This window comes from Anas acuta, chromosome 28 (genome assembly GCF_963932015.1).
Source record: "Anas acuta chromosome 28, bAnaAcu1.1, whole genome shotgun sequence".
NCBI classification, from domain to species: Eukaryota; Metazoa; Chordata; class Aves; order Anseriformes; family Anatidae; genus Anas; species Anas acuta.
Window position 1 is genome coordinate 1219023 of NC_089006.1, and position 16367 is coordinate 1235389.

A 16367-nucleotide genomic window follows, 5' to 3' on the forward strand; every position below is an offset into this window, starting at 1 on the left:
GGCTGCTCCGGGGGCTGCTGCCGGCCCCATGGAGAGCCCCCACCTGAGTGCAGGCCGATAAATCCTCGCGCCGTATATACGCCACCCGAGCGCCTGGGTGCCGGATTTTGTCTGGTGCCTTAATGTCAGCACCGTAAATTAGCTCCTGGCACCGAGGCGACCTTGACGAGTTCTCCCCAAGCAGGGCTGAGAGCCGGGAGGGGAGCGGAGCCGGAGGGGGGGGGACACCCGGCTGCCTCGTCCCCAGCTGTGCCTCAGTTTCCCCAGAGCCAGGCGGGCTGCAGCAGGGTGGGCACAGGCTGCGGGCACCCCTCAGAGCCCAGCCCATGGGTGCTGCGCCCCTGGGTGCTGCCTGAGCCCCCCCATCACCAAAATCCCCCCGGTGCCGCGCTCCCGTGGGGATCCCAGGCCCCAAGGGACGGTGGCTCCGTGTCTTGGGAAGGCGTCGCTGCGGCGGGGGGGTCCCGCTCGTGGCCGGGAGGGGTTAAGGAGCCGTGCACACACTCCCCGTGGCAGCCCCCCCGTGCATCGCATCTGGCTGCTGACCGCAAATTTACCTCCCAATTATCGATCCCCCCCCCCGGCACCGCCACGTGCGCACGGGTGGGCACGAGGGGGCGGCGCGCACGTGGCCGGGACACGCGTGGCAGCGCCGCGCATGGTGGCACGAAGCTTGGCCGCCCCTCGCACAACTGCCACGAGCCCCCCAACCCCCCCCTCAATTTTTTTGCTCCCCAGATTGTCCTGACAAGCGGTTCGCACCTCGCGGATCCCTCCGACAGCCGGGCAGCGCCGCGGCAGATGGAGCCGGCAGTCGGCGCGGCCAAATGGGGAGCGGGGCTGCGGCGTCCTGGCCGGGCGCTGGAGCTCCCGGCAGCCAAGCAGCCACTTCATCGATCCATCGAGAAATTTATCTCGATGGAGCCCCCCGTTTGGATCGGCTCCAATTAGTTAAAATTAGCAGCCGGCGGCGCGGCTCCGGCCTCGCGGGGAGGGGGACGGAGGTGTTGGGTGGTGTGGGGGTGGGCATGGGTGTGCATGGGTGTGAGAGCCTGTGCATGGGTGTGCACGGCTGTGCATGGCTGTACATGGGTGTACAAGCACGTGCATGGCTGTGCATGCATGTGCATGGGTGTGCATGGTTGTGCATGGCAGTGCATGCATGTGCATGCTGTGCATGGCTGTGCTTGGGTGTGCATGGCTGTGCATGGCTGTACGTGGGTGTGCATGAGTGTGCATGGCTGTACGTGGATGTACATGGCTGTGCATGGTTGTGCATGGCTGTGTGTGGTTGTGCATGGTTGTGCATGGCTGTGCATGCATGTGCACGGCTGTGCTTGGGTGTGCATGGCTGTACGTGGGTGTGCATGGCTGTGCATGGGTGTGAGAGCCTGTGCATGGCTGTGCATGCATGTGCATGGGTATACTGGGTGTGCGTGGCTGTGTGTGGCTGTGCATGGCTGTGAGAAGCTGTGCGTGGTTGTGCATGGGTGTGCATGAGTGTGCATGGGTGTGCACGGCTTTGCGTGGCTGTGCTTGGCTGTGCATGGCTGTGAGAGGCTGTGCATGGCTATGCATGCATGTGCATGGGTGTGCATGAGTGTGCATGGGTGTGCATGGCTGTGCACAGCTGTGCATGGTTGTGCATGCATTTGCATGGCTGTGCATGGCTGTGCATGCTTGTGCATGGCTGTACATGGGTGTGCATGAGTGTGCATAAGTGTGCATGGCTGTGCATGGCTGTACATGGGTGTACAAGCACGTGCATGGCTGTGCATGGCCGTGCATGTGTGCACACAGGTTTGTGTGCATGGGTTTGCACACATTCCCACGGTTTTGCACGCACATGCACGGCTTTGCACACATGTACACGGGGTGTGCATGGCTGTGGATGGGTGTGCGTGTGCGTGCACCTGTGTGCACACGTGTTCCCGTGGGTTTTATGCGAGTTGCAGCACTGCTGGGGGTGGAGAATGTCTGGGAGAGGGTGCACCTGGATTTTAGGGGGGGGGCAGACAGGGGGGCGGACAGATGGACGGACACGGGCGCCGCTTTTACATGCAGGTAGACGAGGCGCCGGGGAGGGAAAAAGGGAATTGCAACAGCCCCAGGTGGATACCGCGAGGCAGCAATTTCATACCTCCCCTGGACATATTATCCATTATTAGGGGAAAAAAAAAAAAAAGAAAAAAAAGAAAAAAAAGAAAAAAAAAGAAAAAAAAAGAAAAAAAAGAAAAAAAAGAAAAAAAGGGGGAAAAATCCCAGCCGGGGATCTGCAGCGTGATGTGCGCAACGGCTGCACCCACCCCCCACGCTGCTCTCACTGCTTAAAAGTGGCTTTTTTTTCTTTTTTTTTCTTTTTTTTTTTTTTTTTTTGTTATTATTTTTAATTTCCACCACCAGCCCCCCCCCCACCTCCCCCCCCCCACAATCTTGGCTCCCCGGGCTCTGATTGACTTTGAGTGACGGCTCTGCCCAGCACGCGGCGATGCCTTCGCCTCCCCGGCGATGCAATTTGGGGTTTTTTAGCACAAATTTGCACCGAGCCGGGCTGAGGGGCTGAGCCCACCCCACGGTAACTTTTCCCGTGTTTCCCTAAAATATTGCCCCCCCCCCGCCCCCCGGACGTTATTTATAGAAGGGTCGCGTGCAGCTGGGCCCCTGTCCTTTGGTTTGAAAAGGCCATTTTTTGACTTTTCTCTAATGGGCTTGTAAAAATCTGCAATAAAACATCGGCGGCATCGCCGCGGCCCGTGGGAACCTGCAGACTGGGCTGCACTGGGAGAGGACTGGGGGCATACTGGGATCACACTGGGGGCATACTGGGATAGGGCTGGGGGTATACTGGGATGAAATTGAGGACTGTACTAGGACCACGCTGGGGGCATACTGGGATCAGCCCAGGGGAATACTGGGATTGGACTGGGGAATACTGGGATGAGCATGAGGGCTGTACTGGTATCAGACTGGGGCTGTTGTGGGACCAGACTGGGAGCAGAATGGGACCAAACTGGGGAGAATACTGGAATCAGACCACAGCTGCCCTGGGACCGTACTGGGGGGGCCTAACAGGGTCATACTGGGGAGATGGGGCATACTGGGAGCAGAAGGGGATTGTACTGGGAAGGATGGAGCTGCACTGGGATGAGACTGGGGTCACCCCATCCCACCCGGGGAGGGGCGCGGCGCCGGAGCGGCGCTGGCAGGGGTTCAGCAAGCGTCACTGCCAGCTCCAGTGCCAAGGAAAGGGAAAAAAAAAAAAGGTGTTGGGTTATTTATTTGTTTTTAAGTGGGGGAAAAAGGGAAAAAATGAAATGAAATGAAATGAAATGAAATAAAGTAAAATGAAATGAATAAAATAAAAAAGTAAAGTAAAATGAAATGAAATAAAAAAGTAAAATAAAAAGAAACGAAATAAATGAAATTAAATAAATAAAAAATAAATTTAAAATAAAATAATAAAATGAAATAAAAAGGAAATGAAATAAATGAAATTAAATAAATAAAATAAATAAAATAAAAATAAAATAAAATAAAATAAAATAAAATAAAATAAAATAAAATAAAATAAAATAAAATAAAATAAAATAAAATAAAATAAAATAAACCAGCCCATGAGTCAGAGTGAAGGAGCTCGTCGGCTCGCCGACAATAAGGAAAAAACCTTAAAACCATGAATGAGGACATGCAGTTTGGTCGCTCGAGGCAATTAGGATATAATATAGGTTTTATTTGATTTTTATAAATAGTCCACACCTCTCCCTTCGCCCAGCCCCGCACCCGGAGCCTCCCGCATCGCTTCGGGCGCTGTCCCGCGCCGACCCCGACCCCGCCTCAACGAGAGAGGAGGGAGCAAAAAAAAAAAGAATAAAATGAAATGAAATGAAATGAAATAAAAAAGAATAAAATAATAAAATAAAATAAAATAAAATAAAATAAAATAAAATAAAATAAAATAAAATAAAATAAAATAAAATAAAATAAAATCATAGAAGCATAGAATATCCTGAGTTGGAAGGGACCCTTAAGGATCATCAAGTCCAACTCTTGACACCGCACAGGTCTACCCAAAATAAAATAATAAAATAAAATAAAATAAAGTAAAATAAAATAAAATAAAATAAAATAAAATAAAATAAAATAAAATAAAATAAAATAAAATAATAAAATAAAATAAAATAAAATAAAAAATTAAATTAAAATAAAATAAAATAATAAAATAAAATAAAATAAAATAAAATAAAATAAAATAAAATAAAATAAAATAAAATAAAAAATTAAAATAAAATAAAAAATTAAAATAAAATAAAATAAAGTAAAATAATAAAGTAAAATAAAGTAAAATAAAATAAAATAAAATAAAATAAAACGAAAGAAATCCAAGAATCCGCCCCAAAACCCCCTTCCCCAAGGCCACTGCGGTCACGAGCCCCCTGGGGCTTTTTTTGGGGGGGTCACTGCATGGGGATGTAGGGCCAGCTGAAGGTGGATCCCGCCAGCAGCATGTCGCGGATGAGGGTCTCGATGGGGGTCTTGCCCACCAGGCGCACGAAGAAGAGCTGCTCGATGACGGGGGCCGAGACGCTGCGCAGGGAGGGGAGGCGCAGCAGCAGGCGGCCGAAGCGGCCGGGCTGGCTGGGGTGCTGGCTGCGCACGTACTCCTCCAGGGCGCACTGAGACTTCTCCTGCACGCTCTCCACCTGGACCAGGTCCGACAGCCCCACGGCGTCTGTGGGGACGGGGGGGGGTCAGTGGGGGGACCCCAACCCCAAAACCCCCCAACCCCACCCTGAGACCCCCACCAAGGGGCCCAGAGAGGAGAGGGATGGGGAAGGGGAAACTGAGGCACGGAGCCCTCAATGGGATATGGGGGGGGTCAGGGGGTGGGAGGGGGTGTCAGTGGGGAGACCCCCACCCCAAAACCCCACAACCCCACCCTAAGACCCCCAGAGACCCCCCCGAGGGGCCCAGAGAGGAGAGGGATGGGGAAGGGGAAACTGAGGCACGAAGCCCTCAATGGGATATGGGGGGGGTCTGGGGGTGGGAGGGGGTGTCAGTGGGGGGACCCCCAACCCAACCCCGAGACCCCCCCCCAAAACCTCAACTCAAGGGTCTCAGCCCCATGGAGAGGAGCAGGATGGGGAAGGGGAAACTGAGGCACGGAGCCCTCAATGGGATATGGGGGGGAAGGAGGGGGTGAGGGGGTGTCAGTGGGGGGACCCCCAACCCCCACCCCGAGACCCCCAACCGACCCCAAGACCCTGCCCCAAGACCCCCCCGAGGGGCCCAGAGAGGAGAGGGATGGGGAAGGGGAAACTGAGGCACGGAGCCCCCAATGGGATATGGGGGGGGTCGGAGGGTGGGAGGGGGCATCAGTGGGGGGACCCCCACCCCAAAACCCCACAATCCCACCCTAAGACGCCCAGAGACCCCCCCGAGGGGCCCAGAGGAGAGGGATGGGGAAGGGGAAACTGAGGCACGGAGCCCCCAATGGGATATGGGGGGGATCAGAGGGTGGGAGGGGGCATCACTGGGGGGACCCCAACCCCAAAACCCCACAACCCCACCCCGAGACCCCCACCAACCCCGAGACCCCGTCCCGAGACCCCCCCAAGGGGCCCAGAGAGGAGAGGGATGGGGAAAGGGAAACTGAGGCACGGAGCCCTCAATGGGATATGGGGGGGGTCGGGGGGTGGGATATGGGGGGTCAGTGGGGGGACCCCCACCCCGAAACCCCACCCCGAGACCCCCCCCCCAAAACCTCAACTCAAGGGTCTCAGCCCCGTGGAGAGGAGAGGGATGGGGAAGGGGAAACTGAGGCACGGAGCCCCCAATGGGATATGGGGGGGGTGGGGGGTGGGGGGGGTGTCAGTGGGGGGACCCCCAACCCAACCCTGAGACCCCCACCAACCCGGAGACCCCGCCCCGAGACCCCCCCGAGGGGCCCAGAGAGGAGCGGGATGGGGAAGGGGAAACTGAGGCACGGAGCCCTCAATGGGATCTGGGGGTGTCAGGGGGTGGGAGGGGGTGTCAGTGGGGGGACCCCCAACCCAACCCTGAGACCACCAAACCACCCCAAGACCCCCCCCGAGGGGTCCAGAGCCGTGGAGAGGAGAGGGATGGGGAAGGGGAAACTGAGGCACGGAGCCCCCAATGGGATATGGGGGGGGTCGGTGGGTGGGATATGGGGGGTCAGTGGGGGGATCCCCACCCCGAGACCCCCACCAACCCAGAGACACCACCCTGAGACCCCCCCGAGGGGCCCAGAGAGGAGAGGGATGGGGAAGGGGAAACTGAGGCACAGAGCCCTCAATGGGATATGGGGGGGGTCTGGGGGTGGGGGGGGGTGTCAGTGGGGGGACCCCCACCCCGAAACCCCACAACACCCACCCGAGACCCCCAACCCACCCCGAGACCCCCCCCGAGGGGCCCAGAGAGGAGAGGGATGGGGAAGGGGAAACTGAGGCACGGAGCCCTCAATGGGATATGGGGGGGAAGGGGGGGTGGGGGGGTGGCCATGCCCAATTTTGGGGTCGATTTGGGGTCGATTTGACCACACCCGGGTATAGGGCTGTTTGGCCACGCCCATTCGGCCCCGCCCCGTTTAGCCCCTCCCCTTCCAGCCCCACCCCATTTAACCCCGCCCTGTCCCATTGCGCAATAATGAGCCCCGCCCCATTATAATTAGCCCCGCCCCAATTTAAGCCCCTCCCCCAATTTAACCCCACCCCAATTTAGCCCCACCCCATCAGCCCCACCCATCCCTTCAGCCCCTCCCACCCCACCCCATTCATCCCCCCACTCACTCCCACCCCAACCCCACCCTTTTTGCCCCACCCCCTTAAGCCCCGCCCCCTTGGCCCCACCCCCTTTAACCCCGCCCACTCCTCCCCAGCCCATTCACTCCCAGGGCCCTCCCCACCCCCCGCCCCATTCATCCCCTCCCCATCACAACCACACCCCATTAAGCCCCGCCCACAATCACCCAGCTAAGCCCCGCCCCCTGAACCCCACCCACATTTAGCCCCGCCCACTCCCACCCCACCCATACTGACCCCACCCATTTAGACCCCGCCCACCCCGACCCCACCCCTCTAGGCCACGCCCACCGAGGCCACGCCCCTCCTTTAGGCAACACCCATACCTTTAGGCCACGCCCCCTCCCCTTTAGGCCACACCCCCTCCCTTTAAGCCACGCCCATCCCATTAGGCCACACCCCCTCCCTTTAGTCCACACCCCCCCTTTTAGGCCACACCCCCTCCTCCATTAGACCACGCCCCCTCCCCTTTAGGCCACGCCCCCCCCCTCTCACCGGGCGAGAAGAGCGCCACGGCCTTGAGGCAGGCGTACTCGGCGGCGTCGACGTGCAGCGCCTTCAGCTTCTCCACCTGCTCCTGGAAGACGCGGATGTGGTCCATGAAGGCCACCACGCGCTCGGCGGCCATGGGGGCGGCGTGGAGGCCGGCGGCGGCCAGCAGCGGGGCGGCGTGGAGGGGCAGGGCGCTCTGCGCCGCGTTGAGGACGAAGAGCTCGCTCCAACCCAGGCGGAGCAGGGCCACCTGGTCGGAGAGCTGCAAGTCCGGGAAGAAGGGGATGGCCTTGGCCCACTCGATGGCGCTGAAGAGGAGGCGGGCGGCCAGCTCGCAGATGCTCTCGATGCCCACCACGCTGCTGGGTTGCAGGCACTGGGCGCCGTAGCGGGCGGGGGGATAGGGCTCGGCGCGGAGGAGCAAGGAGATGAAGCCGCTCAGGTAGCCGTGGCCGCCGTAAGGGTCCCCCGGGGCCAGCGGGTACTGGCCCGGGCTGCTCTGGGAGTGAGCCATGCGGCCCCGCTGTACGGCTGGGGAGAGGAGCAGGGGGTCAGCACCGTGGTGGTGAGCCCATGGTGTCGTCCCCTGAAAGCTCCCCGGGGGTTAAAAATACCGGGATGGGGTGTGGAGAGAGGATGGGGTGCCCCAAAGGGAATGGGGTGTGGAGAGGAGATGGGGTGTCCCAAAGGGAATGGGGTACAGAAAGGAGATTAGGGTGTCCCAATGGGATTGGGGTGAAGAGAGGGGATGGGGTGCCCCAAAGGGAATGGGGTGCGGCAATAGGATGGGGTGCCCCAAAGGGAACGGGGTGCGGAGAGGAGATGGGGTGTCCCAAAGGGAATGGGGTGCGGAGAGGGGATTAGGGTGTCCCAATGGGATTGGGGTGCCCCAATGGGAATGGGGTGAAGAGAGGGGATGGGGTGCCCCAAAGGGAATGGGGTGCGGCAATAGGATGGGGTACCCCAATGGGAATGGGGTGAAGAGAGGGGATGGCGTGCCCCAAAGGGAATGGGGTGTGGAGAGGAGATGGGGTGCAGAAGGGGAATGGGGTGTCCTGGTGGGAATGAGGTGTAGAAAGGGGATTAGGGTGTCCTGATGGGAATGGTGTAACCTGATGGGAATGGGGTGCAGAGAGGGGATGGGGTTCCCCAAAGAGAATGGGGTGCAGCAAGGGATTGGGGTGCAGCAAGGGGAGGGGGTTCCCCAAAGGGAATGGGGTGCAGAGAGGGGATGGGGCTCCCCAAAGGGAATGGGGTGCAGAGAGGAGATGGGGTACCCCGATGAGAATGAGGTGCACTGATGGGAATGGGGTGCAGCAAGGTGGCCCGAAAGGAAGGGCACGACAGATTTTTGGGGGCCCGAATGCAAGCATTTGGGGTCACCACCTACTTGCAAGGAGCTTGTGCTAACGAGGGGCCCGGGGGTGCCCCCCAGGGGCTGTGTCCCTGTTGCCGCCCCCCCCGAATTTCTTCCCATTTGGGATTAAAACCCCAAAGGATTAGCCAGGAGGGTGGGCCGGGCTACAAGGGGCAGCACCAGCTGCGGCTCATCTTGGGGTGCAAACAGCCCCCCCCAAAAAAAAAAAATAAAATAAAATAATCGGGGGTTGGGGTTGCACCGGCCGGATCCGTGCGGCGGGTGGGGGTCCTCGCACCTCCTCCCCGGCCCCCCGCTTGCCCCCGGCATCGCCGCCCCCCGCCGCGGGGGCAGGCCCTGAGCGGGGCTTAGCCTAATGCGGCGTGACAGTCCCAAGTGTCATCCAGCGGTCGGGATCACCCCTGCGGCCAGCCCCGCTCCCCGGCCTCCCCGCGGGCACCGGGTGCCCCAGGAACCCCTCGGCTCCTCCTGCCCCAGCTGCTTCCCATCCTTCGGGGCGCAGCGTGCGGCCCCGCGCTCCCAAAACGCTCCTAAAACGCTCCCAAAATGAACCCAAAATGAACCCAAAATGAACCCAAAATGCTCCCTCCGCTCGGCGTCACCCCAGCGGGGTGCAGCCCGGTGTTCACCTTGGGTCCAGCCCGTTTGCACCTCTACCAACCCCAAACCCTCCTCGTGTCACCCCAAATCCCCACTGCAGCACCAACAAACCCCGTTTGCACCATCCCAAATCCTCACTGCAGCACCAACAGCCGCAAACCATCTTTGCATCACCCCAAAACCCTTTCGCATCACCCCAATCCCCCTTTTCACACCCCAAAGTCCCCTCTGCATCACCTCAAATCCCCTTTTCATACCCCAAACCCCCTTTTCATGCCCCAAACCTCCTTTGCACACCCCAAACCCCCTTGCACCACCAAGTATTGGATTTCTTACGGCAGCGAGCCCGGCCGAATTTGCCGCCACAGGAAGAAAAAGCTGCTGTGTGAGTCCAAAGGGGGTGACTTTGCACCCACTGAAACCTCTTTTTGCCCCTTTTTGGGCAAAATTTTGGTTCATCCAAACACCCAAACGCCGCTCACTCGGCCTGGTCACCAGGACCGTGAGTGCGCCGCGTGTCCCACCCCGAGTGATTTCCCGATGGCCAAGGTTTAATCCACCTCTCCAAGCGAAATCCTGCCCCGCTTTCACCCAGGACGTCCTCCAGGAATGAATTTAACCCAACCCAGGTGGGTGCCAGGGTTTTGGGGCCCATGGGGCGATGCCATTAGGGGCAACCAGGTGGGGAAACCGAGGCACGGAGCCACGGCCAAGCTCCTTGTGCCGAACCCTGATCCGCAGCGGCAGCAGCTCGTGGCAATTGCCTTTTCTGAATTAAAACAAAGAAGAAAAAAAAAAAAGAAAAAAAGGAAAAAAAAAAACACACCAAGAATCCAAATCCTGACCCCAAACGACCCCCTGAGAGCCAGTGCCCAGCACGATCCACACAGCGCCGGCACCGAGCACGCGGGGACGCGACGCGACGGCGAAACCGGAGGGGATTTAATACAGGTTCAATAAATTTAATACAGGGCCAATAAATTTAATACCGGTTCAATAAAACCTCAGGTGCAGCTCAGCAGGTCCCAGCGCCGGGGCTTTGCAGTGCTCGAGCGATGCTAATAGCAATTATCAGCCCAAAACTAAGCCATGGATTTTTGATTTTTATTTTTTTTGAATGGCCCCAAAATCTTTTTTTGGTCTTGGAGACGACCCGAGCGGGGTCGTGGATCCGTACGGGTGCCACCAAATGTTTCCCTAGAAATGAACGCCGAACTCTGGGAGCGGCTTCTCCCCGCTCGGCCACTTCCCTGAGAGGTTTCCCGAGGGAATTGGGGTTAAAACCCCGTGTTTTGGGCAGCCTCGGCACGAGCGGCGACGCCAGAAATCCTGGGGAATTTGGGGGATTTCTGCTGCGGGCGCTAATCCCCTGCTCCGGCTGCGTGGAGATCGGCTGCAGGCGGCTCTCCCCGCGCACAATCACGCTGCCACCGGCCTTTTTTTGGGGGGAGAAAAGCAAAAATCGAGGTTAGGCTCGAGCCCGTTTGGGGAGCGAGCCGCCACAACCAGGTGACGCTGGGAAAAGGGGGGCGGCCGCCCTCGCCCTACAAAAATGCACACAAAAAAAATCCCGTTTGGAGACGGGGCCAACCCCGTGCGACCCCGCACCCGTCCCACCCAGCACCCGGTCCCCAAAAGTCCCCAAATCGACCACGCTCCTGGGGCTCTACCAAGCACGAGGAGGACGCACCCCTCACCGGAGCGGGGTTTTTGGGGACAATTGAGCCGTTTTCAGCTCCATCCGCAGCAAGGAGCAGGGGATGAGGCCGATCGGCCGTGGCATGGCTCAGTGTGGACTCTGCGGCCATCCCAAAGAGCCCTAAACCCAAAACCCAACCCCAAATCCAGCCGGTGCCCGACCACACCAGCCCCTCGCCTCCTTCCCTTCCAGCCAACACCAGCACGGTCGCCTGCAGCAGATCTCGCCCTCACCAGATCCTTTTAAATACCCAGATCTATTTTAACATCAAATTGATTTAAATGCTGAGAAAACCCTAAAAGCCCCAGCCCTGGGTACGCACCAGGGACCTCGCAGGCTGAGCCCCCCCAAGGGACCGAGGTGACAATTTTCCCGCTGCTCCCGAGGTGGCAGCGGGGCCGGCGGCACGGGGACGCTCAGCGGCTCCGACCCACACCGATGCCAATGCCCCAACTCCCCTATTTCCCATTATTTTCTGCAATTCCTCTATTTCCCATCATTTTTCTGCAATTCCTCTATTTCCCATCGTTTTTCTGCAATTCCTCTATTTCCCATCATTTTTGTGCAATTCCCCTATTTCCCATCTTTTTTTTTTTGTATATTCTCTTTTCCATTATTTTGTGCAATTCCTCCATTTCCCATTATTTTCTGCGATTCCTCTATTTCCCATCATTTTTTTTTCTTGCAAATCCCATTTTCCATTATTTTGCGCAATTCCTCCATTTCACATTATTGCTCGCAATTCTTCTATTTCCCATCATTTTGGGTGATTCCCCTATTTCTTATCACTAATCCTGTTTTCCATTATTTTGCGTAATTCCTCCATTTCCCATTATTGCTTGCAATTCCTCTATTTCCCATTATTTTTGGTGACTCCTCCATTTCCTATCATTTTGTGCGATTCCTCTACTTCCCATCATTTTTGGCGACCCTCTATTTATTTCCCCTCATTTCATGAAGCTCCCCTATTTCCCATCATTTCGTGCAGTTCCCCTATTTCCCATCACTTCGTGCAGTTCCCAAATTCCCATCATTTCACGCAATTTCCCCATTTCCCATCCTTTTCCACGAGCCGGGGCGCGATGCCCTCTCCCTCCTGGACGGCGGCTGCTGCTGCTGCGGGATCTCTCCCCCATCCGCTGCCTGGATTTAGCGCCTCGGTTCCCTTTTAACAATTTTTTAATTCTAAAAACGGCAACTTTGCAGCTGGGAGCGTGGCCGCGGGTGGTCCCAACCGGTGCCGAACGGCGCCAGCAAACCCCAACCCCTTCTCCTGCCTAATCCTGCCCTCGAGCCGCTCGCCTCCCGCGGCCCACGGCACCCGCACGGCGACAACCAACGCGGGAAGAAAAGGGACGGGGACAAATCCCCGGGCTTTGAGCAGCGGGAGGAACACCCTCGGTCCTTCAGGTGGTGCATGACACGGGAGAACAGTTTGCAGCTTGGGCGACGGAGGCAAAATCAGCCCGAATTCAACGGGAAAGGCTTCACACCATCGAGCCTGCCGGCCACCGGTGAATAAATCTCCCATTCGGCAGCAAACGCACAGCACACGGGGCTTCGGCCATCTGAGCAGAGCTTGTAATTGCAGCACCGCTGCAATTATTTACAATTAATTAATGAGTCGCCAGCCCCGTGCCCCAGCTCGGAGGACGCCGCGCGGTTTGTTCGGCGGCGGAGCTGCAGCGCCGAGGTTTCGGCTCGGTGAGGCCCCAGCGCTTCGCCGTCGCCTGCTCGCCCAAATTCGCAATTTCAGGCTTTCAGATAAAATAAAACCAAGCATTGGAGGAAGCACCACCAGGTTTCTAAAGCCGCTGCTTTGGGGAGAAAAGGAAAAAAGGAGAAGCCAAATGTGATCGCGGCGCTCGGACGAGGGAACGGCACCCGTCGCACCGCTGCTGGTTGGAAAGGCGATTTTAATCCCGGTCACGCTAAGTCTTAGAGCAGCTAATTCAGCCTAATTAACTTCAGATTTGCCGGACACTCCTCCCAAAAGCCAAATTCCTAATCTTTGAAAGAATATCTGTATTACTGCCCCTCTAATCCCCTGCTCTTTTACCAACCGCATCCCTGCTCTGGGCGGAACGGGGAGGAAGGCGAAACCGCTCGCGGCTCCGCGCGGACACGGCCCCATAAATCGAGCCAAAACCAAGCCCGAAAGATCCCCGAAGTTGACAGGAGCGGTCCCGATGGGGGCAGAGAGAAGCCAGCCGAGGAGCTGGGTCCCTCCACACAGCGACAGAGCTGGGAGCAGGGGGGCACCAGGCACCGCGCCGCTCGCCGGCCCCGTTCGCCCTAATTAAAAGCCAGCAAAACGCTGGGGTTTGTCCTCCCCCCGGGGGGACAACCTGCAAAGGCAACCGGGGGACCCACAGCTGAATTTGGGTTGGGAAAAAAATAAGGGAGAGATGGAGCCCTTGGGGATAGGGAGATGGGCGAGGGGATTCGGCGGCGCTGGGGGATGCTCGGCCGCGGCACGGGGAAGTTTCGTCTCCGTTTCGAGAGGGGGGCAAGGGGCAACCAACGGCCCCCGGCACGGCCGCCCCCAGGGAGTTGGGGTCCCGGCACCCCGACATTGGGGAGGGGGCTGGACGGGACGAGAGGTGGCAACAGGGGGAGAGAGGATGGAGAGAGATCGGCAGAGGAGAGGGGAAGGAAAAATGAAAGCAAGCAGCGGAGTTTTCTCTTTCTTTTCTCTTTTTTCCCCTTTTTCTTTCTCTTTCCTTCCCTCTCAGCCCTTTCTCTCCCTCTTTCACTTTCCCTCTCTCACTTTCTCTTTCTTTCGCCTCTCCTTTCTCTTTCCTCCCTTCCTTTTTCTTTCTCTTTTCTCTTTCTTTCTCTTTTCTCTTTCTTTTTGCTCTCTTTTGCTTTCCCTTTCTCTCACCTTTCTCTTTCTTTTGTCTTTTCCACTTTTGCTTTCTCTCCCTCCTTTCCCCTGTTCTTTCCCCATTATTTATTTTTTTTTACTTTTTCCTTTTTCTTCCATCACTTCTCCCCCCCTTTTTTTTTTTCCGCTCTCACCCTTTCCCCCTTCCCCTCCCTTTCCCCCCCCCACTCCCAGCTCCTCACCCCCTTCCCATTTTCTCCCTCCCCATTCTCCCCCTTCCCTCCCCAACCCCTCTCCCCACCGCACCCCTCCAGGACTCGGGGGGAGGGGGGGTCCCCCATCCCCATCCCTTTTTCCCACCCCCACCACCTCGCACCTTCCCTCCTCATGCCGACCCGGAGGCACTTTCGGAGCCGGCAGTACTGGCACTGGTTGCGGTGGTGCTGGTCCACGGGGCAGTCTCGCCCCCCCCGGCAGCTGTAGGAGAGGTTGCGGCGCACCGAGCGCTTGAAGAAGCTTTTGCAGCCCTCGCAGGTGAACTGCCCGTAGTGCTTGCCGCTCGCCTTGTCCCCGCACACCAAGCAATCCGCAGCCGCCGCCGGTTTTTCCGCCCCCCCCGGCGTTTTGGCCGCCCCCCCCCCCGCCGCCGCCGCCGCCGCCACCGCCTCCGGGGCGCACGGAGCTGGCGGGGGAGGCTCCGGCCACGGCCCCGCCGCCAGGGCCATGGTGGGGCGGCGGGGCCGGGAGGGAATCCCCCCCCCCCCCCCCCGGGGATAAAAGGGGGAGCCCCCCCCCCCCACCCCCCGGGGAAGTGGGAGTCCCGAGGGGAGGGATGGGGAAAGGGGATGGGGATGGAGAGGGGGGGACCGGGATGGAGAGGGGGGAGTGGGGTGGAAAAGGGGGGACTGGGATGGAGAGGGGGGGACTGGGATGGAGGGGGGGGGGACTGGGATGGAAAGGGGGGGACTGGGATGGACAAGGGGGGACCGGGATGGAGAGGGAAGACTGGGATGGAAAGGGGGGGACTGGGATGGAGAGGGGGGGACTGGGATGGAGGAGAGGGGGGGGACTGGGATGGAGAGGGGGTCTCGAACTGGGAAGGACCCCCGGGATAAGGGGGGGGCACCGGGATGGAGAAGGGAGGAACCGGGATGGGGAAAGGACCCCGGGACCGGAGTGGGGGGGGGGTGGGTGGCGGAGCCCCGGTAAAAGGAACCGGGAGTGAGGGGGGGGGTCGAAGGGAAGGGGGGGGGGGCCGGGGAAAGCGTCGGAGCGAAGCGGGAGAGGACGGGAAGGAGGGGACGGAGTGCGGCGGGGATGGAGGGATGGGGAAGGACTGGCGGAGGAGGAGGAGGAGAAAGGGAAAAAAAAAGTTCCTTCCCCTCCCCGCCGCCGAGCGGGGGCTGCCCGGGAGGGTCCGCGGGGGGGGGTTGGGGGGGGGGCGGGCGGCGGAGAGGAGGAGGAGGAGGAGGAGAAGGAGAAGGGGGGGGGGGTCCCGGCTCCGGGGGGGGGGGGAAGAGGGGGGAGACTCCCCGGTAAAGGGGGGGGGGGACCCCGGGGAGGGGGGGGAACCCCGGGTGGGGTGGGGTGGGGGGTGGGGGGGGGACCCCGGGGGCCCGGAGCGGCGGTCGCTGCCCCTCGCCGCTGCCGCCCCGGGCCGGTCACCGCCCCACGGGGCGGGACGGGGCGGGACGGGGATGGGGTGGGGGGGGCTTCGTGTGTGGGGGGGGGGGGGGGGGCTGTCTGTCTGTCTGTCTGTCCGTCTGTACGCGTTGCCGGGCGCTGGGCGGCTCCCCGTGCGCGTGGCCGCGGGCAGCCCACGCGTGGGCACGGCGCTGGGTAGCCGGGAGCCCCCCCCCCCCAGTAACGGCTGGGGGGGGGGAAATGTGCTCGCGTGGGTTCGTGGACACGCGTGGGGAGGGGGCAGCGGGGTGAGGAGGGGGGTCTGGGGGTGCCACGGGAGGGGGGGGAGCAGCGAGCACACGGGAGGGGGGGGGCAGGGGGCGTGCGCGGCCCCACGGGGATCACGGACACGCGTGGGGGCGCGCCCCCTCCCGACCCGGTGCGCGCCACGTGACACCGCCCCCAGCCCCTGCCCCTTTCCCGCCGGCGCGCCCCGTGCTGCGCCATATAAGGGCACAGGGGGCGGGGCTTCCTCCAGCCCCCCTCCCCCTCCCGCCCTCGGAGAGCCGGCGCGGCGGAGCCAATCAGCGCCGAGGGGGCGTGGCTATGATGGAGAAGGGGCGGGGTCTAATGCGAAAGTGGGCGTGGCCTGAAGAAGGGGGCGGGGCTTAGGCGGGCGCGGGGTTTAGGGGCGGGGGCGACCCCTGGGGGGGGTCCCAGGGGGGAGAGGGTACCGGGACTGGGCTGGGGGGCTGGGACGGACCCCGGGGGGGGGCGGGTGGGGAAGGGACCAGGGCCGGGGGGTGCCGAGGTTTGGGTTAGGGGGGCAGCGGCACCGTAAATCCCAAATTTCCAAAATCCCCCCCCCCCTCCAGCTCCCTTTTGGGTAAAATTCGGGAGATTTGAGCTCCTGACAGCAGCGGGGACAGC

General features: G+C 59.6%; 1 protein-coding gene across 1 annotated transcript; it reads right to left on the reverse strand.

The window, feature by feature from the left end:
- Positions 1-4379: 4379 nt before the first annotated feature.
- Positions 4380-14640, reverse strand: LOC137845612 (nuclear receptor subfamily 2 group F member 5-like). The gene is made up of 3 exons (XM_068662961.1): positions 14191-14640; positions 7314-7841; positions 4380-4729 (listed from the first exon to the last, which is right to left on the reverse strand). Exons 1-3 carry the CDS (start codon positions 14537-14539, stop codon positions 4455-4457), a joined length of 1152 nt encoding a protein of 383 aa, XP_068519062.1. The 5' UTR covers positions 14540-14640; the 3' UTR covers positions 4380-4454.
- Positions 14641-16367: the final 1727 nt, after the last annotated feature.

What these genes read in the sequence shown, in the direction of transcription:
- LOC137845612 (XM_068662961.1), bottom strand. Translation starts at nt 14,539, where the DNA reads ATGGCCCTGGCGGCGGGGCCGTGGCCGGAGCCTCCCCCGCCAGCTCCG. An exon ending in GGTCGGCATGAGGAGGGAAG is followed by an intron (nt 7,842 to 14,190) that starts GTGCGAGGTGGT and finishes TCCTCTCCCCAG; the next exon opens with CCGTACAGCGGGGCCGCATG. An exon ending in CGTGGCGCTCTTCTCGCCCG is followed by an intron (nt 4,730 to 7,313) that starts GTGAGAGGGGGG and finishes CCGTCCCCACAG; the next exon opens with ACGCCGTGGGGCTGTCGGAC.